General features: G+C 42.0%; 1 protein-coding gene, 1 long non-coding RNA gene and 1 other non-coding gene across 3 annotated transcripts; 2 read left to right on the top strand and 1 right to left on the bottom strand.

Moving 5' to 3' along the window:
* Positions 1 to 1,192: 1,192 nt before the first annotated feature.
* Positions 1,193 to 18,954, top strand: LOC106026957 (zinc finger protein 426). The gene is made up of 6 exons (XM_063228610.1): positions 1,193 to 5,514; positions 13,043 to 13,129; positions 14,217 to 14,343; positions 15,086 to 15,166; positions 15,752 to 15,834; positions 17,273 to 18,954. The coding sequence occupies exons 1-6, from the start codon at positions 5,458 to 5,460 to the stop codon at positions 18,317 to 18,319; spliced, it is 1,482 nt and encodes a 493-aa protein (XP_063084680.1). The 5' UTR covers positions 1,193 to 5,457; the 3' UTR covers positions 18,320 to 18,954.
* Positions 11,939 to 12,070, top strand: LOC111755846 (small Cajal body-specific RNA 14). The gene has a single exon (XR_002790402.1). It is a non-coding gene; the product is annotated as a small Cajal body-specific RNA 14 (non-coding RNA).
* A 660-nt stretch (positions 18,955 to 19,614) lies between the features above and the next one.
* LOC106026973 (uncharacterized) lies at positions 19,615 to 21,648 on the bottom strand. The gene is made up of 3 exons (XR_010040378.1): positions 21,550 to 21,648; positions 20,134 to 20,226; positions 19,615 to 19,719 (listed from the first exon to the last, which is right to left on the bottom strand). It is a non-coding gene; the product is annotated as an uncharacterized LOC106026973 (long non-coding RNA).
* Positions 21,649 to 21,650: the final 2 nt, after the last annotated feature.

Raw genomic sequence — 21,650 nt, 5'->3', positions numbered from 1 at the left:
TGCATGCCACAACAAAAGAAAACAGTGAAATCACAAAGGATCCCGTGGAAATCCAGAAGATCATCAATATGTACTTTGAGAAACTTTATTCTAAAAGATGGAAAACACAGAAGAAATGGACAGGTTCTAGATTCATATGACTTGCTCAAACTGAATAAAAAAGATTTAAGAATTCTAAATAAAACAATCCCAGTCAATGAAACTGAAAATTAAAAACATGCCAAGAGAAAAAAACCCTAATTCTGATGGATTCACTGCTGAATTCTATGAGACATTAAGAGAAGATCTAATGTCACTACTGATGAAATAATGATATTAAAAGGGAAACAATACTCCCGAAGTCATTCCTGGAAACAAATACTACCTTTATACCAAAAACTAGAGAAAAACCCAACCAAAAAAGAAAACTTATAAGTCAATCTCACTAATGAACATATCCAAAAATTCTCAATAAGATACTGGCAAATAGAATGTAGCAAATCATCAAAATTATTCACTATGATCAAGTAGGATTTATTCCAGATATGCAGGCATGATTCAACATACGCAAATCAATAAATGCAATACACCATATCAACAGAGCCAAAGACAAAAATCACATGATCATCTCAACAGATACAGAAAAAGCATTTGGCAAAGTCTAACACCCACTCATGATAAAAACCCTACCAAAAACAGGAATAGATGATTTTATCTCAATCTGATAAAAGGTATCTATAACCAACAGCCAATATCAACATAAAATGGTCAAAAATGGAAAATTTTCACTCTAAAAACAGGAAGAAGACAAGGATGTCCACTATCAATACTCATATTTAATAGTTTTGGAAATATTAGCTAGAGCAATTAGACAAAAATGTGGAATAAGGATAGAAGAGAAATTATGATTATTTGCAGATGACAAGGAATATGCCAAAACCTCCACCAAATGACTTGTAGACTTAATAACCCAATTCAGTAGTGTAGCTGAATACAAAAGCAATACTCAAAAACAATAATATGCTTGTGCACTAACAAGAAATGCACTGAGAATTTCACAATAGCATCTAAAAAAAATACTTAGGAATCAACCTGACAAAGGATATAAAAGATTTATACATTGAAAGTTACAGTACTCTATATAAGAGGAGATTGAAGAGGATATCAGAAATGGAAAGATATCTCTTGTTCATGGGTAGGAAGAACCAACATAGTAAGTATGATCATAAGCCTTGTGATACTGGGCATAGAAATCTTTTCTTAAGTATAATACCAAAACCAAATTGTAAACAAAGAAAAAAATAAAGTCATCTGGATCTCAGAAAAATTACAATCTTTTATACTTCAAAGTGAGCATGATGCTACCCATTAGGAATCCCAGGTATTCAAAAGGCTGAGACAGGAGGGCTACAAGTGCAAGTCCAGCCTAGACAACATAAAAAGAGCACATCTTAAAAACAAAGAAGTTACAACCATAAGATATCATTTTACACTTCAAGCCTGGTTAATACAGGAGTTTATGAGTGTTGGTAAGGATGTGAGGACATCTGAACCCTCAGATTTTTTTCTGTTGAGAATGTTAAATGACACAGTGTCTTTGTAACTAAGTCTGTAGTTACTTGATGTTTTGATTTTCTGAGACAGGGTCTCGCTATGCAGTTCAGGTTAGACCTGAACTCACTATGTAGCCTAAGCTGTCCTCAAACTCACGGTAATCTTCCTGCTTCAGCCTCTGGAGTGCTGGGATGACAGGTATGTACTAACATGCATGGCTCCACAGTTACTTTCTGACTCAGGAACTGCAGACTCCTAGGCATATACTCAAGGTAAATAAAAACTTGTATGCACCAATAATATGTGAATTTTCATTAGTATGTTTGCAGTACATAATGATCACATTCAACATGGGGGATTTGTACACGCACATAACACACAACTTATTTTGTCCCTTTCCCCTCTTTTCCCATTTACATAAGCTCTATTTCCATTTTTTCTTTTGTGATAACAGATGAATTTTAATTCTAGTACCTGAAGTTATACAAGGTTGGCATTATAAACTTCATGGGACTGTTGTACACATTCAATAAAGTGACAACTGTGTGACACCACTTAGTATCTCATCATCAGAAACACACTTTTGAATTATTTAAACACAATTCACCAACTAAACCACCCACAATTATACTAAATTGTCAATCAAAAATTCTACACATAATATTTTACAGTCAATAGCTAGTGGAGGATACTGAAAGTGATGTCAGAATTTAATCTTTGCTTTCTCCTGGAAAGGTTTCTTGAGTAAGGGATGTAGCTAGCCAAAAGTGGATAGCACAGGACCAGCCAGCAAGTCAAACTTCTACCAGTTTCCTCTTTTTTTCCTTTTAAATCTTTTCCCTTCCTTTCCTCTCCCAATATGTAATTACTCATATTTCAGAAACTAAGGCAGCCCAGATGTCCACATACTGATAAATGAATAAAACATGATATAATCTGTAAAGTAATACCATTTAGTTATAAAAAGATGTGTTACAAACGCAAATGAATTCTCAAAAACATGCTAAGTGAAAAAAATCTATTCACAAAATACTATCTGATTTTATTCATGTGAAATGTCCACAAAAGGTAAATCTGTAGAGATACAAAGCAGATTTATGATTGCCTCAATATTAAGAAAAGAGGGGGCTGGGGATTTAGCTCAGCGGCATAAGCACCTGCCTTGCAAGCAGGCAGTCGTGAGTTCGATCCCTGGTACCGATAAAAATGAAAAAGACCAAAAAAAAAAAAAAAAAGATTAAGAAAAGAGGTTTGGAGGGTTCTGACATTCACAGAGTTGTCCTGGGGTTAAAAAAAAAAATGATAGTTGCATGACACTGAATGTACTAAAAGTGGGTGAGCTGTGTTTTACGTGAACTGTATCTCAATAAAACCAACATTGAAACAGCAGTGAAAATCATGGTGGTACTACATGATAGGGAACAGGTTAATGTCTACCAAGCATACAGAATAGTCACTTAGAACAATTAAGTAATGCTAAATATTAAAGCTTACATAAAACCACTGGGGAAAAAAATACGATATCGGCATAAGTAAGCATTATTGGTGCACAGTCTAGACACTGACTCATATACTGGAGTTTATTGTTTAATGAATATTTAAGTCAGTAAGGGACAATTTGTCAAGAAATGGTACAATAACTGGCCATTTTTTAAAAATGTGAGCATTTGTTTTATTTTTTAACTTTGCAGTGTTGCTGACAAGACAGTGGTTCTCATCTGCAAGACAGATGCTCTGCCACCGAATGACACCCTTAGCCCCAACTGACCATTTCACAGAGAAATGGCACTACCTTGAACCACATGCAAAAACACATTCCAGAAAGATGGACATTTTAAATGTCTTAAAAAGAGTGAATATATACAGTAGAGGAAAATGAAATTTGTTATGCAATCTATAGTTTATGGTAACTTTTAAACATAAGGCAGGACATCTAGAAATTATTTTTAAAAGAAATTCTTTTGGCTCTATAAAAGTAAAATATTTTGTATAGCGGTCAGTGGTGGAATATTTGTCTTGCATGTATGAGGCCTTGTGTTGGATCCCTCACTCTACAAAGCAAAGCAAAACAGAAGAAAACAAAGCTGAAAATTGAACAGCAAAGTAGTTCTCAACTCCATAAAAACATTATCACAGTGTTCAAGAATCAATCTTGACATACTATGTTGTTTAATTCAGTGTTCAAAACAACTCCACAAAAGCTACTTAGTGGAAACTACAGCAAAAGTCATTGCCACGGAGACTTTTTAGAATCATCCATGCATATTACTGGTATTTTACAACAGTGGGAGACCCTGGAACATAAGCTGAGAAATGAAAACAAATGCATTTTTGAGGAAAAAAGTATAAATTTACAGAAGTATCCAGGGCCGGGGAAATAGCTGATTGGTGGAGCGCTTACCCAGCACACACAAGGCTCTGGCTCCATCCTTAGCACCAGAATGTGAGGAGGGACACGAGACAGACGCGTTAAAAACCTACAGGACTGAGCCGGGCATGGTGGCTCATGCCTGTAATCCCAGCACTCAGAAGGCTGAGGCAGGAGGGTAGTTTGGAGTTCGAGACCAGCTTGGGCTACAAAGTGAGCTCAAGGCCAGCTGAACTGCATAGCGAGACCCTGCCTCAAATAAGAAACACATACACACACACACACACCCTAAAGGACTGAGCTACAGCATTAGAGCAAAAGGAAATAAAGATTTGAAAACTGGGCTGATTCAGCAGATTAAAAAAATGAGACTATTTCATGGATTGCTATGTTTATCACCTGGGAAGCCTCACTCTAACGGCTTCGGGAGAGGCGAGGAATGGGAAATTGGTAGGAAAGGTTCTGAGATACTCAGAGGCTGAAATAGGATGCATGCTTGAGTTCAGCAACTTTGCTAGACACCCCCCCCCAAAAAAAAAAAAAAACAGAGAAGGGATGTAGCTCAGTACAAGCCTTGGATACACTGGCAATACCCAGCACTGCAAATAAGTAAATAAAAATAAAATAAAATTTTAAAAAACCCCAAAACGGAACATCCAGTGCCCCCACTTCCACTCTTGCCTATTAGCTTCCACGATCCAGGTATCACGGATGAGCGTGGCCCCACTTCAAGGCACGACCCCTATGCCTAGCTCCCCGCTCAGCGTCCGCCTTGCACCCAAGCGAGAAAAACCGCAATTCCGGTACTTGCGAGCCTCTGGAGCCTCCAGATCCGGAGGTTATGCGGATCCGCCTGAGAGCGGAAGTGACGTCACACCCACCGAAGGCTTTTTTTGTGGCTGTGGTTCTGCACGATCAAGTTCGTTTTCTCTTAGTAGTGATTGGTTTTGTAGCAGAAAGTCCCCCTCCCCCAGCCTGTATACTTAAGTTGCCCAGGTGATAGTTCCTGTTCCAGTTCCAGCTGCTTGGGTTTCTCAGAAACGGTCACTGTGATGCATAGCTAGTCACTGTGATGCACACGTTAAAAACCAATCAAAGGCAGCCAAGTACTAAGCCTCTGTACTTCCACTTTGCAACCAACCCCATAAAATCCCTGAGCTTTCGGGGCCTGGCATTTTGAGGGACAACTGATGCCCCGTCAGATTTATTTGACGACTCTCCGATATTAAATAAATCTGCCTCCGAATCCTGGGTGATGTTTCAGTGTTTCTGCTTGACGTGGCAGTTCTAAGGCAGTTCTGGTGAGTCCGGGCGAGGTGGAGGAATTAGGGGACTTAAAGCACCGGTTTGCGACCAGGCCGCGCCCCTTCCCCCCGCAGCAGGATCTGAAAGGCAGTCCGGCCTTTATTCCTACGGGTCCTGCCCGGAGCCAATTCCCGCTGTGTCCAAAGCGCGCTTCCTGGGACTCTTCGAAACGGCCCTGGCATCTTCAAAAGGCTCTGTAGTCTGTGAACTTTTTTCCCGTGGAAAGGAATTCTCCCTCAGTCAAGTTTTCCATGGACTCCAGCGTTGTAACCGTGGGCTTCTCGGACCTGGCGATTCCTTGCGTCCGGGTGAGCACTGGGAAAATGCTGGCTTGAGAGCTCTTTTTTTCTCGTATTTGTTTGAGACGAAGTCTCTCTGGGTAGCCCAGGCTGGCCTCAAACTTGTAATGATTCTCCTGCATCAGCCTCTCGGGCGCTGAGATGACCGGTGTACGACACCACACCCCGCTCTTCGTCCAGTTGTCAAACAAACGTTTCATGACAAATTGCTTTTTCTCTTTGCTCGTCGGGGTTTTGTTTTTAAATCAGGTAGAAAGATACAGATACTTGTATAGGGTGTACATGTTTTGTGTGTGACTCAATGTTTGTAACCCAGGTATTTGAATCAAAAAGTTTGAAAATTATTAATATGTAACCGATGTGAAAAAGTAATGTTCTACGCATTTTCAGTACAACCACAGTTATGGTTGTTTTTGAATCTGATAGGTTTCATAGGTTTTTTTTCCTTTCTTTCTTTCGTTTGTTTGTTCTTCTTTCTGAGACAGTCTCATTATGTAGTTCTATTGGCCTTGAATTCATTATGTAGCCCAGGTTGGCCTTGAACTTGTGTGATCCTTCTGCCTTAGCCTCCTGACTGGTGGGAGGCTAATCACACGTATGTGCCACTATGCCCAGTTTGTATGTTCGTTCTGTTACCACTGTTTATGTCTTTTAGTCTCTTTGAACCATTTCACTCACTATTGTTTCTCTTGGCTTTCTTTTCTTTTCTTTCTTTCTTTCTTGGCAGGGTCTCATTGTGTAGCCCAGGTTGGACTCAAACTCATATAATAATCCTCCTGTCTCCCGAGTGCTAGGATGACAGGCTTGCACCACCACACTTGAATCTTCTGTTTTCTTTTTGAAGAAGTATGTGTTATGTGTTCATTCACAAAGTCACATTTCTTAAATATTTGCAATTTATAGTCTTCCAATACATTTAAATATTTTTTTCTATTTCTTGCATTTCCTGCAAACTGAGGAGTACTTGAGTGTTGGTTAAGGCATAGTAAAGCAAATTAAACCTAAGGCTTTCTGTTTGCAGATAGCTTTTAAACTAGTGGAGGAGGATAATGGTTAACCAAGCTGATAAATGATAAAAAAGTAATGGAGGGGTCTAGGCTGGGGGTTTAGTTCAGCAGCACAAGCACCTGCTTGGCAAGTGTGAGGTCAAGAGTTCCATCCTCACTACCAAAAAAAAAAAAAAAAATAGTATTGGAGGTCTAGAAATACAAGGCCACAGTGGGGATATAGCTCAGTGACACAGCACCTGCCTGGCAAGCATGAGGTCCTGAGTTTGATTCCTGGTACCATTAAAAAAAGAGAGAGAGAGAGAGAAACACAATGCAGTATTACTTTTCTGTTTTTGAGGGGTTAGTAGGCAAAGCAGAAAGAGAGTAAGAACAAGATCTCAAGAGGCCTGACAGACCGGGGTGCGCTCAAAGTGAGGGTGCTGGGAAGTCTGCCGTGGCAAATGAGGGGTCACTTGGGATGCAAGCCTGAGGACCTCGGTGTTTGCATCTAGAGGCCACAGGGGACAAATCTGGGGCACAGATGGGAGCCCAGGGAAGTAGTGTTGACTCGTGTCCAGTGTCTTGGAAAGGAACTAAGCTGTCCAGCCTTCAGCACGTGGCAGAGCAGCCTCTCTAGCAGGAGACCCTTTGGGTTTGTGTAATTTGTTGGGCAGCCACACAGTCACAACAGGGTGTGCGCCAGGGGTAACCAAGTGTCCTCCCCCTACGCTGCTGCTGGCTGTGGCCACTGCTGTGTTCAGCAGGTAAAGGGCCCACTCCTTCTCTTGTACTGCCACGCCATGGCCTCTTGACCTTCCTGTCACTTGGTCGGGGAGGGTCTCTGATGGTGACCGAATTCTAGCCCTCCTCTGCCAAGGACACTTGGGTTCAGACTAGACAGAGCAGACACCACAGCAGAACATGAAGCAACACGGTAATGTGAGAGAAAGGGGAGCCAGGAGCCAGGCATGGTGGTGCACGTCTTCCATCCTAGCTCTCAGGAGGCTGAGGTGGAAGGCTGCTGTGAGTTCCAGGCCAGCCCGCAGCACAATTCATGAGGGCCCATGGCTACTCTTCAGCTTTCCGTACAGAGCCTTGGATAGGTCTCTTTGTGCGTCCAGTTTTAGTTTTTCAATCAGGTAGAAAGATACAGATACTTGTGTAGGGTGTGCCCGTTTTGTATGTGAGTATAAATGTTTGTAGCCTAGGATTTGAATCAAGAAAATTAAAAATTATTAATAGGAATTGATGTGAAAAAGTAATATTCTACACATTTTCCCAAAAGATAGTTCTGATTGTTTTTGAGTTTGATACTATATCTTCATGGTTTCTCTCTCTCTCTCTCTTTCCTTTCTGAGATAAGAGTCTCACTATATGTAGTTCAGGCTGGCCTTAAACTCATTATATAGCCTCCAAGTTGTTGGATCCTCCTGACTGCTGGAATTACAAGTCCTTGGATAGGTCCCTTCTGGAAACACTCCCAAAGCAAAGAACTTCCTCACCTGACTTGTGCTCAGCACCTATGGGTGTGTTTGGTTTTGCTGTGGCAAGATGGGGAGCAAGTGGGCTGTGCAGGATAAAAACACAGGAAGGGGAAGTTTTAATTAGGCCAAAGGTAACAGTGTATGAAGTACTTCATGTCGGACCTAAAAACATCACCAAGGCAATCATATCTGACATTCCCTACCTATATCATGTTTGCAATGTACTTTGAATAGTGGAGATACTGTCTACAAAGGAAAGCATCATTTAAGCAAGGAACAAAGTGTATTTTGTGCTGTTTTTCTTTTTGCAGTGTAGTCCAGGCTGCCCTTCAACTTGTATGTAGCCTAGGTTGACCTCAAATTCATGGCAGTGCTCTTGCCGTAACCTCCTTAGTACTGGGATGACAGGCATCTGCCACCACAAATGTCTACTCTCCATTTTCAAACTTGCTCTCTACCCACAAGGACCAGTATTTCTTTTTGAGATAAGGCGTCACTGTGTAATTTAGGCTGAGTGTGAGTTCCGTACAGAGCCTAGAACTGGGGGTGATCCTCCTGCCTTGGCCACTTGAGTGTTGGGATTACAGGTATACTCCATCACCTCTGCGGCCCTGTACCCCTTTCCTTTTTTTTTTTTTTTTTTTTGAGATAGAGTCTCACTGTGTTGCCCAGCCTGCTCTTGAACTCCTGCCTCTTCCAACAGACGCTCTTCTAACAGCATGTCAGCGGTAGCCCCCCAAATCCAAACACCTTCCACCTTTGAGTGCATAAGATGCTGGGGAAACATGTGGGCATAAACCACAACATCCACAGGTCCCGAGATGAGAGAGAAGCCCCAATATAGCAAGGTGCTCAGGCTCAGATCGGGAATGAGCCAGAGAGGGGTGTTTAGCATGGTGCCTTCAGTGAGGCCCTTAGGCCTCGACGCCCATCCCATGAGGCTTCTGCAATTCCCTAGTGGCCAGAGAACACCAGAGAAGCCTGGCACGGTCGGCTGTGCCTGTAGTCTCAGATACTCTGGACGGTGAGGCAGGACGGAGCCTTGAGTTCAAAGGTTCAAGAGCAATCCGGGCAGCACAATGAGACCCTGTCTGAAAAATAAGAAATAAAAGCACCAGGGAATAAGGGGGCTTACTCATGTCTGTGTTTTGGACCATCAGGTTGAATGCAGTCAGCTTCTGCAGATGTTGTTTTTTGTTTTTCCCCCAGTGGATGAGGAACTAGTAGGCTGTGTAGCAAACGGCCACACAAGGAGAGGAAGCTTGAAATAGATTGGGGTGAGTTTCAGATAACTTCATGTCAGGCCTGAAAGTGGGTGTGGAGGCAGCAGTTAGGTTAAAAAGCATCATCAAGCATCACCTCTGTGCACAGAGGTTAGTGTGCTGTTAATATACATGTAACGTAGCTGGGGATTTAGCTCAGCGGCGTAAGTGCTTGCCTGGCAAGCGGGAGGTATTGAGTTCACTCCCCGGTCCAAAAAAAAAAAGTATATATATATATATATATATATATATATATATATATAATGTTAAGAGAGAATATGGTCTCTTATTCCATAGTGGGTATTAAAGGTGAAATTGGAGCAAGATGAATAAGTTGGTGTCTGGTGCAGTCCACTCTGGCTGTGCACATGTTTGAATTTCCTCATAATAATGGAGTGTCTGTGTTTTAAGGTATAAGAAGAGGTACTTAGCTTTCTGTGTAGTAACAAGATGCACCTTCCTTGTGATCACCCTATCACCATCAAAGACTATTAATTGCTCCTTATTATTAGTTGCATTCTTAACAAATACTGTCACTCAAAGATATGTAGCTGCCAGTGACATGTAAAAGAGAGTGGAAAGCACTTAGAACTGCTTGGTTAGCTTATGTAAATAAACACTTGCATGTGACACCCATACATTTACCAAGCAAAGAGAAAACAAACAAAAATGGCTACATTTCTTGTTTGTGTTGAGGTTGTAGTGGATATCCATGGTTTACTACATTTTCATTTTGTTTTGGTGGTCATCATGCTGGAGCTTGAGCCCAGGGCCTTTGCATTGAGCTACATCCCTGACACTTTTCATTTTTTATTTTGAGACAGGGTCTGTTACGGATTAAAAACTGGGGGTCAAATTAACACCTGTGGAATTAAATCAGCATGGTGCTGAGTGTAGATGGCCCACCTGAGGCAAGCTGCCAGCATAAACAGAGACGTAGAGAAGAAAAGTGAGGTGTTGTGGGTTCTCCTAAGTGTTGTTTGGAGCCATTGGTTCTCCTGGTTCTCTTGTTATGCTGGCTTCCCTGATATGAATTCAACCATTGTCATCGGAGGAGCTCAGGACTTCATTGTTGCTGAGGAGGGCTGTGGTATTTTTCAGGGGAGCCCTGGTCCTTATTTTGAGCGTCATTTCTTGGCTCCAGTGTAGAACTTGGCAGGCATCTTTCACCTGCTGGCATAGACTTTCTAGTTTCCGTTGCTGACCTCTGGGCCTTCCCAGCACAGATCTGTAAAATAGACTTGCATGAGTCATTGTCGTGGACTCTGGGCCTTCAGCTGGACTCGAGGGAGGCACTGTCATGGGCTCTAGGTCTTCATCTGGACTCATGCAGGACATTGCTGTAGGATCCACACCCTTGGCTGGATTTTCTAGGTTTTTAATGTTGTGGACAAATTTCCTGCACTTTCTTGTATTTAACTCTTAGTGACCATCATAAATTAATATTATAAATTCTGTGTCCCATTTGTAATTGTTCTCCTTTCAACCCCTGACTACCGCAAGGTCTCACTAAGTTGCTCCAGCTGGGCTCCAACTTCTGATCCTATCGGTTCAGTGTCCAGGATAGCTGGAATTGCAGGTGTCTGCCTGTGCATCTTACTGCTGATACCCCCTTCTATGCACCATAGAAGCACTTAGTGTTCACACACTTCATGCTTGTCCCATTTGTATGTCAGGGTTTGATTTCCTTTGGCAATTTGGCATTAAGCCAACCAGTTGATTAACCCCTCCCTCAGCTTTTGCCTTTGGCTTAGTGGTATGCGCTGTGTACTTACCTTCCCTGGACCTGTCTCAGCTCCAGTGTCTTTTCTGTTATCTCTGATTGATGACAGACTGCTGTTGCCTATGCCCAAACTTATGGCCTGGGAGGTCGATAGCACCCAGTTCATTGCGAGAGGTTCAGGCCACCTGTTGCTGGATGTCCCATGGATTGCTGTTAGTCTTTTTCATCTCTTTTCTTTCTTTCTTTCTTTCTTTCTTTTTTTTTTTTTTAGTAAAGATGTTACTGTTACCATGTCCTAGCATCAGTAACATGCATGCCTAGTGACCATTATGTTGTATAATTCCGATTTAAACCCACCTCTGGTCACATTAGAAGTATAGGTTGGGCATCTATGAAAATCTGAAACCCAAAACTTTTATTTTTTTTGACACAAGGTCTCATTATGTAGTTGAGGCTGGCCTTGAATCCACTGTGTAGCCTGGTGGGCTTCCTGCTTCAGCCCCCTGAGTGCTGGGATTACAGGCATGTCCCACCCTGCCTGGTTGTCCAAGGCTTTTTGAAAGCATGGCTGAACCAGGTAATGTTTATGCAAATAATTGCGGAACCTAAATATCTCTGAAAACTGAAACACTTTCATTTTTTAAAATCACACAGCATTTCAGACAGTCCTCTACTTGCAAATCCACCATAACAGGTACTAGGTTATGAATATTCATTCTGTAACATCCACCATGGTAGAGCAGGTGTCAGTAACGAATGCAATTGTGATGAATGTAATTGTCCTCATTCATCACCTCCTAACTGGGTAAAATCAGACTGATTACTAGTGATCTCTGAATCTAGGCTTTTCCAGTACCCCATAGGCATAATGACATTGCTTTTTCAAGGTCAGTACAGGGATTAAAGTGACTGTAATTCATTTATCTTGTGGCCAGGCAGCTCAGAAGAACTGGTGGTAAATATATGCCTGTCTCTGTGACTGTTTCTGGTAATGATTGCATTTGTCAGTTGTACAATGCAACCATAGTCACATACATCAGAACAGATGGTTCCTGCCGACAGAGACTGTAGAGTTATCAGATTTTCTGTGCCATGGCTCCATACACTTAAAAAAAAAATGTATGCCTGTCTCATTAAGCAATATAGGACAGCCCCATTGGGTGGGACAAGCCACCTGATGGGCCAGTCACGCATGTTCCACTGGTGCTTCAAGCTATGGGAACTTGTGTCTATAATGTTCCTAATACAGCTTTTGGCACCTTCTGGTTCTTAGTAAATAGCAATCAATATTTCTAATATGATTGTCAGATAGTTTCAGTGATTGTCATATACATCATCTGTATATTGATGTTGGGTTATTAACAATTGATCGTGTTGACTGCTGCTGATGTGACAGCAGTCAACCTTGAATGAAGAGGAATGGGGAATGCCACTTCTATGGAGCTTCAGAAGTTGTCCTGAAATGACCTTGGGTCAAAGAAAGGCAAGTTCAAGTGCATAGCGCCATCAGCCTCACAAGTTGGGGGGTGGGTTCAAGCCCTGGTGAGTCCATCATGACCTTCCAGGGACTCTGCTTAAGTTTCCCTACAGCACCATACGGAGCCTAGAGCCTGGGCGCGGGCAGCCAGGCTGCTGGTGCAGTTAGGATGTGCAGAAGTGAGGTGGCACCTCACTGGGTTTTCACGAGTTTTGTCTCCCTGGGCACACAGGCATGTTTACCCAGGCTTAGCTTTCCTCACATATCACAAGACTGTGACCTTTTTCCTGGTGGCCAGCTGCACACACATGGCTCTGTGTGAGGCAGCTGCTCTGGATCTCAGGAGAGTAAGCATTAGTGGGAGTTTTCTTGAGTTTGCAGGGATGCAAAGGGACTTGTTTTGTTTTGTTTTGTTCTGTTTTGTGGTGCTGAGGATTGAAGGCAGAGCCTCCTGTGTGCTGGGCCAGCACTGTACTACTGGGCTATAGCCTCAGCCTAATATATGTGGGAATTTTGAACTAGGCTGGAGTAACTTCTAGGCATGTGAATGTGTGGTATATGGTGAACTCTGGGTTCTCATGTCTTCTTTCTCCTCCATGAAGTCTTTTCAGATGGACTCAATGTACCTTCATGAAGAAAAGACAGAGTCCAAAAAGAAGATGACTGCATGTCTTTCAGATTGGTATCAGGTATGCTGACATAGATCTACAAAATCATAACCCTGCATCCACTAGGGGACATAGTTTCTTCTATGCAGAATCATTTCCACAGCATCTATCCTTCTATCATCTATGTATCTTTGTATCTGTCTGTGTTTATAAAAGTGATGGTGTCTTGCTATCATCCTATCATCTAAATGTTGCTTTCTTAGAGAATCTTGGTATATAGTTCACACTGACATTGAAGTCATTTTGTAGCCATGATGATCATCTTGCCTCAGCCTCCCAGTGCTGTGATTATAAACATGTGCCACCACAGCCAGCATCTCTCTGTCTCTCTATGTCTTTCTCTTTCTGTCCCATTTTCTATTTATCTGCCTTTTTTCTATTTTTCTTTTTTGGTACTGGGGATCAAAGTCACAGCTATGTGCTTGTCAGGCAAGTGCTTATTATGCTACTGAGTTATATCCTCGGCCCAGTGCCTAGATTTTAAAAATACAGGTCTTGCTGTTCTGCACAGGCTGGTCTTGAACTCCTGACTCAATCTTTTCTCCTACCTTTGCCACCTGAGTAGCTAGGATTGCAGGTGTGCTGCACCACACCCAGCCTCCCAGACCTTTCTAAAGCTTCACTCAAGGACTGGGTCCCTAGCTGAATTTCCTCAGGGAGAGGAGCCAGTTACACTGCTGATGGATGACTTTGAATGCCTTTATAGTATTTCATGTTTACTAATGCATCATTCCTCTTGGTGCCGACTGTGTGTTTCTGATCTTGCTGAGCATTCTGGTAGGTGGTGAGGGGTGTGAGGGGTCTTTTGGCTCAAGAATTCATTCATTCCTCACAATTATCAGGCATCCGTAGTGCTCTAGGGTGTGCCTCCATAGGGGGTCATCTGATGAGCTTCTGTGATACGATGATGTGTAGGAAGGGCCATTAAAGCCACATGACCAGAGGAGATCCACGGTGAATGAGTGTGGACAGAGGGAAGAGTCCCTCAGACCACTGAACCCTGGGCTAGACAATGGGCACCTCACAGCCCTGCACAGCCCCCTCATTTTCCTGTGAACCTGGGTGGTTGTGTCATTTGGCTCAAACCAGCCTGTGTGTGATGATACAGGAGCCAGTGAGCTTTGAGGATGTGGCTGTGGACATCACCCTGGAGGAGTGGACTTTGCTGGACCTGACTCAGAGGAAGCTGTACAGTGACGTGATGCTGGAGAACTATCAGAGCCTGGCCTCTGTGGGTAGGTGCACCGTCAGGCCTTGTGAACTCTTAGGCAGCAAATTATGCTGAGTGCTATCAGCACTCAGTGTTTGTTGCAGGATGAGTGAAATCAAGTGTGTATATGGAGAGAAATGACAGAGATACAGCTCCTGCCATGATGGCTTTAGACTATACTCACACTTCTCAAATTGTGGTCTGAAATCAAGGACATTATATCACCAGCAGTGTTTGATTATACATTCTCCGTCTCCCTCTGTGATATACTGATTGGGCCCTGCCAGCTGTGTTCTTCAAGCCCTCCAAATGGATCTGAAGCCCTGTGATGTTTCTGAATCACAGTTATATGGGCTGGGCATACATGTCAGAGGTAGACTGCTTTCCTGCAGGGAAAGATCTTGGGTTCCATTTCTAGCACCATACTTACACACAGACACACAGACACACAGACACACAGACACACAGACACACACACACACACACACACACAATGAAATTCACAGAAATAGTTATTTACCCTACAAAAATGAAGGTTTCTGTTTCATATACTTTATTTTCTTCTTAGATAAGAGTCTTAATGTTTTGTAAACATAAATCTGGATTTAGTTTTCAGTGGTCAGAGACAATATTGTTCAGGTAAAGCAGAGGGAATGTTTGTATGTTTCCGAAAATTATTTAACTTCTCCTATCAGAACTGTTATTTGCTGAATCTGGTAGGCCCTTCATGTCTTGCACTCTGTGACTGTCTGTTTCTCCACCTACAGGATGTGAGCTCCTCAAACCCAGCCTCATCTCCTGGTTGGAGCAGGAAGAGTTAAGGACGGGGCAGGGAAGAGGTCTCCAGGGTGAGTGCTCCTGAGAATGCACTCTGGCAAGCTGTTTCTAATGAACTATTATTTATTAATGTTTATTGTTAATCTCAGAAGCTCTGGGTCATTTTCCTCAGAAGTTAGGAAGACTTCAACCTTCTGTATGGTTTTACTTTCTGTCTGCTCTTTCCTGTGATCTCACAGCATAGGTTGTTGTTTTCCTTCTTTTGTCTCAGTTTTGATTTATGTCTCGTCCTGTATTTCTATTGCTGTCTGTGGTATTGTCATTTTTCTTTATCACTAGTTTTACTTTCCATAGAATCTATTTTTTAGAAATTACCTTTAGTTCTGCACCTGTGTCCTTAGCTTTTTCTTTGTGTGTTTTGCTTTTTGAAACATTGTCTTGCTATGAAGTCCAGACTCACCTTGGACTCATGGTGATCCTCTTGCCTCAGCCTACCAAGTGTTGGGAGAAGAGGTCACATCACACCTATCTAGATGATTCTTTTTTTAAGCTACGTTTAGTGTGACAAAAGAAATACTCCCTGTCATTCTCATTTCTTCCTACTGCCATCTTTCTGTCTCCAAAACTATTACATCTTTTTTTCTGTTTGACTGCAGAATGGAATGTGGGACTTACAACCAAAGAGTCAGCATCTCAGCAGGATTGTATGAGAGGACAAACCTCCGGGCAGTTATCCATGGTAAGGCTTCCAGTGATATTCTTTCTTCCTTTCCTTTTGTTTCCTTTGTCTCTCTTATCTATTTATTTATTTATGTATTTTTGAGACAGGATCTTACTCTGTAATTCAGGAGGTCTTGGGCCTTGTACTCATTGTATAGCCAAAGGTGGCTTGGAACTCATGGGCATCCTCCTACCTCAGCCTCCTTAGTGCTGTAATTCAAAGTGAGTGTCACTATTCCCCAGCAGAAGCTGTCTGGACAAATGAGATAAAGAGTAGAAGCTTTGGAGAGAAGCCTGGAATCTGATGAATTTAGAAGAGCCACCAAGCTTTAAGCTTGTTGCTTTTGGCTTCGCATAAATACATATTCCCAGATATGTAAGTAGGTAGTTTTAAAAAGATTTTTTTGAAACCCTACAAAAATCTTAAAAATCAAAGTAGGTTGCAGAGCTCATAGCAAAGCCTTCCATCATTCTCCTTTTTTCCCCAAAGCTACTTTATTTTGAACAGAAAAAAATATAAAATTTCAAAACAATAATTAGGGGGTAACAATGGTGTACATGTTTTGTATTGTTATCTTCAAATCAGTTACTCAGAGTATCAGATATCTGCTTTTAATTGTCCCAACAATAATAGCATACATATTTCTCTTTGGTGAACTCAAAGAAATCAGAGTATTACTATCTTAACTATTTCCATCACTTTTATACTTTGAAAAATCAGCAAACCAGACGTTGTGACTTGTGCCTGTTTTATTTACTTTTCTTTGTGGCCCGTACAAAATACCTCACATCCACAAGTTAAGGGAGGAAAAGTTTATTTAGAGCATAGTTTTCAGAAGTTTCAGGTCATGTTCGACTGGCTCCAAAGTAAGGCGACATTGCAGATGGGAATCCCAGAAGAGGAACTCTTCATGGCAGACAGAATGTAGCAAAGCAGCAAGTACTGAAGCAGCAGCGACAGCAGCAACCTTCATCTCCGTTTTGTGCTTTCCAGGCCACATGCCTTGGGGGGTGCCTCCCACACCCGGTGACCCTTCCCATTACGCACATCCATAATCGTGCAGAAGAATCACTGGGCTAATGTAAACACACACCCTTAATCCCAGCATTACACCATTAATCCCAGCATCATACACCCTTGGTCCAGTCACTTCCATAAAGCCCCACCTATAACCACATGAGTCTTTTGGCGTTACGTTGTTATATAAGATCTAACAATCCCTGTAGTCCTAGTTACCTGGGAAGCTGATAAGGGAAGATTGCCTGAGTCCAGGAGTTTGAGGCTTCCTTGGGCAACACAGTAGGACTCCAATTATAAATCAATGAACAGGGGCTGTCTATATGTAATGCAAATGGTCACACTGGGATAATCATAATAATGTTTTTGTTTTGGATGCATGGAGTCTTTTAATGAATCGAAAAATCTTTTAACCAGTGTTCATCCTTTTTATCAATAGGCAGGAAGCCACAGTGGAGCAGAGCTCTGTGATTGTAAACCTTGTAGAGACTTCATCAGTGGACATGTGTGCCTGAAGTCACATATGGGAACTCAGAATACAGGGAGCACTTCTGAGTGTGATCAGTATGGAGCAGACATCCTTCCTCTGCAGAAGGAAATCTCTACTGGAGAGAAATTTTCTATGTCAAATCAGTGTGAACCAACATTTAACCAACCTCAAACTGTCCCTTACCCAAGAAAGTGCACTCAGGACAAACCCTTTGAAGGCACTGACCATAGGGAAGCATTTGTTGATCACTCAGACTTTCAGGCTGACCCCAGAATACACAGTGGAAACAAACTCCATGAACTGAAGAAATGTGGGATAGATTTTCTTCACTCCAACAGCCTTGATGTGCTGATGCAAACTCACAATGCAGAAAAACCCTACAAGGGTAAGGAATGTGGGAAAGGCTTCACATATTCTGCCTTCCTTAATAGTCACATGGGCACCCACAGTGGAGCCAACCCCTACCAAGGTAAGGAATGCAGGACTGTCTTTACAACATCTTCTCAGTTAACTGAACATGTGAAAAATCACGCTGTGGAGAAGCCCTTTGAGTGTAAGGTGTGTGGGAAATTCTTTAGAACCTCTTTGTGCCTTCGTGATCATGTTCGAATTCACACTGGGATAAAACCCTTCAAATGTAAGTATTGTGGAAAAGCCTTCATTCAGAACTCAAACCTTACCAAGCACATTCGCATCCACACTGGAGAGAGGCCCTATGTGTGTAAAGCGTGTGGGAAAGCCTTTGTCAGATCCTCCCGCCTTAATGAACACATGAGAACTCACACTGGGGAGAAGCCATTTGAATGTGCGAAATGTGGGAAAGCATTTGCTATTTCCTCCAATCTCAGTAAACATCTGAGGATTCACACTGGAGAGAAGCCCTTTGAGTGTAAGGAATGTGGGAAAGCATTTACGCACTCCTCCAGTCTGAATTATCACATTCGGACTCATATTGCCAAAAAACCATACATGTCTGTTATGTGGGAAAGCCTGTAAGTTTCCCATATGTATTATCCTTCACATGTGAATTCACACTGAAGAAAACTCCTATGGGTGTAAACTGTGTGGGAAATCCTTTGGCTACTCCAATTCATTGCAGTTACATAAAAGAGCTCACACTGGAGAGAAACCCTATGAAGGTAAGGAGTGTGGGAAAGCCCTTAGTTGTCTAAATTCCTTTCCCAATGAGGAACAGAGGTGTACTGAAGAGAAACTATCATAGTAAGAGATGTGAGAAAGCTTAAAGGTGACCTATTTAATTTGAAGTCTCAAATGAACTCTAGTAAGAAATCTACAAATGTAAGATGTTTAGGAACATCTTTACTACTGTCTCAGGTGTTAACAAATATGTAAGAATTCATAAAGGAGATTCTGTGTTGGTGATATGAAAAAAATTTTGCTGTACTGTAAAGACATCAGAAATCATGCTGGATAGAGGCTGTATGAATGTGGAGAATCTGGGAAATTACAGAACCCGCAAAATGCATACATAAACTCACACTGAAGAGAAAATTTATGATTTAAATAGTATGGTTCCTCCTCCAGTTCATATTTGGAAGCCCAAACCTCTGTTTCTTCACAGTGTAAGATTAAACTTCAAACATGTCATTAAAATGAAGCTGAAAAATCAATGAGACTGATAGAGTCAATCCTTAATGTAACATCCTCAGGTTTCCTGTGAGAAGAGAAAGTGAATTCAAGTATGGTGGCACATGCATACAAACTCAGCATCTCGGGAGTCTGAAGCAGGAGGATCAAAATTTGGAGTCTAGCCTGGGGCATTTAGTAAGACCATGCCTTTAACAAAAAACAAGAGGTTTGAGGATGTCATTTGGTAAAAAAGGTTCTGGGTTAAATCCCCACTCCTGGAGTGGGGTGGGGGGATAAAAGAGAAAAATGAAAGGAAGGGCACACAGAGAATATCCAAGTGCAGATTCCAAAAGGTGACTGTTTTCAAACCAAGGACAGAAGTGTAGAAAAGAACCTACCCCTGCCTAAAACTTGATATTGAACTTTCAAACTCTAGAAATGAAAGCCAGTAAAATTCTATTTTTTAAAGCATTCAGCCTATATCATTTTATTATGAGAAACCTGGGAACTGATACAGTAAAGAATGTGGGAAAAGTTTTAGATATTCCATGAGCCATGATATTTGTTTATGAACCCAGTGTGCAGAGAAGAATTAAGGTTATAGGGAATGCAGGAAAGTCTTCATTTAGTTTCAGTTGACTGGAAAGAGGTATAAATTACTTTGCGTTTGTTGGTGAGACAAAATACCCAACTGCCCAAAATTAAGGAAGGAAAAGTTTATTTAGCTTACAGTTTGTGGAGGTTTCAGTCTAGAATTAGCTGGCTCCCAGACAGGGTAGTGTGGTAGAGGGCAACAGTTTATGTGGCTGTAGATAAAAGCAAGAAGAAAAAAATCACAAGAAATTCTTATGTTGTATGTAGGCTGCCCACCTGAGGGTGGGTCTTGCACTCACACCCATAATCCAAACACTCCACAGTGCTAGATTCAGCTGCCTTGAGAAAGAATAGCCTTGTGAATGTGTGAGGCTTTGGGGGGCCATCTAGACACAAACCATAACAGAAATTAACATAAAAGAGAAGCTCTGTGATTGGAAAGTATGTGAAAAGTTTTTCTGTTTTTATCATGTTTTAGAGGTGACTTCTAACTCCTCTGGAAACAGACCTTGTGTGAAAATAAAGAATTTAACAAGGACTTTTTTCTATGAAAGTAAGGAATGTGACATTGTATATAAAGAACTCTCATTATATATATAACTCACAGTGTAGAGTAGATCCCTTACCATTTGTTTTCTTTTTTTGATGGGGTCTTCATAAGCCTTCACTGGTCTGAAACTCCTGGACTCAAGCAATCCTCTATTTCAGCCTCTCAAGTGCTAGGATTACAGATATGTATCTGGTTCACAAGGCTTATTTTACAGACTTTACTCCCAGCACTCTGGGAGGCTCACCCAGGAGGACCAGTTTGAGGCCAGCCTGGGCACTATGCCGGAGGGCCATCTTTCCTTGGGAGCCACTGTTGCACAGTGGCTGAGTACACAGTGATGTCTGAGTACACAGCCCCTGCCTGCCTAGTAACAGGCTATTCATTGTTTGTTATTAGTTGTGGTACGATATGTTCTTACCATACATAAGGCCCTGAGCTCAAGCCCCTAGACCTGCCTGGCAGCTGTTTAATAGTAGGTGTTTTAATACATTTTTAAAAACTATAATTCACTTCCTGATGCAGCATCTAATTTATTACTAACTGAAAAAGCTAACATTTCATATCCCAGTTGATTGATTTAAACTTTCATTTCTGATGTGTAAATCTAGTATTAGTAATAAAACTTTAGGCATTTTAAGATGTTTCTATTTTGGGGTATTTTTTAAGACCGCCAGTCAAATTGATTTTGAACACCACACCCTTTCTGATTCATAAAAGTAATACTAGATCCCTCTTTTTTGTGGTCTCATGCATGGTAGTATTTTACTTCTTAAGACATGATAAAGTCAGGTGCTGCAGTGCACACCCATAATCCCAGCAGTCTGGGAGGCTAAGGCAAGAATATCCCAAGCTTGAGCCCAGCTTGGGCAATATAGGGAGACACTGTCTCAAATACAGTGAAATATATATCACATAAAATTTACTGTTTGAATCTTTTTGTTTTTAATTATTTTTTAAGGACCTCACCATGTAGTTCAGGCTGGCCTTAAACTCACTGTGTCAGTGCTTCTCCTGCCTCCAGCTTCCTGAGTGCTAGGATTGTAGGCATGCACCAATACGCCCAGCACCAATTTTCAATATTTACATAGGTATTAATTGGATTTACCAATTGTGCACTGTTGTGCACGTTTTCCCATTACCGAGCTGCAAAACTTTCAAACTGTACCATCAAAGCTGTCCCCACTTCTCTCAGCCCCAGTCCTCCCCTACGAAGCCCTGGGACAAGTGGGGGAATACCAAGAACCAACGTGGGAAAACCACAGATGTTTGTTAAACCTTGCCCCTGCTCTCTTTGCATCCCTATAAAAGGGACACGCTTCTCTTTGTTTGGAGCAGATGGCTTTCTTCCCTGCCCACCCTCTCCTAGGTAACTAAATATACTTCTAATTTCTTTCGCAAAAGCCACGACCCCATGCCTGGCTTCAACCTCAAACTCAGCCTCAGGCGCTGTTTCTGCAAGCAGCCCCGGCTGTAACTCCATCCTCGGGCCCACCTGCACCGAAGCGAGAAAAGTGAAGTTTGCGTGTCTGAAAGCGGGGCCAAAGCGCCGCAGTCACAGCCTGGCGCCTCTGTTTTTCCGGCCCCGCCCTTCTC

This window comes from Cavia porcellus, unplaced genomic scaffold (genome assembly GCF_034190915.1).
Source record: "Cavia porcellus strain 051 isolate PalLab524CR breed Dunkin Hartley unplaced genomic scaffold, mCavPor4.1 scaffold_17, whole genome shotgun sequence".
Lineage (NCBI taxonomy): Eukaryota > Metazoa > Chordata > Mammalia > Rodentia > Caviidae > Cavia > Cavia porcellus.
Note: the sequence above shows the minus strand (reverse complement) of the source record. Positions and strands in the feature narration are given on the sequence as shown.

Excerpts from the sequence above, each read along its gene's own strand:
- LOC106026957 (XM_063228610.1), top strand. The coding sequence starts at position 5,458 with ATGGACTCCAGCGTTGTAACCGTGGGCTTCTCGGACCTGGCGATTCCT. Across the intron at positions 13,130-14,216 it reads GTCTTTCAGATTGGTATCAG|GAGCCAGTGAGCTTTGAGGA; the intron begins GTATGCTGACAT and ends GTGATGATACAG. Across the intron at positions 15,835-17,272 it reads CCTCCGGGCAGTTATCCATG|GCAGGAAGCCACAGTGGAGC; the intron begins GTAAGGCTTCCA and ends TTTTATCAATAG.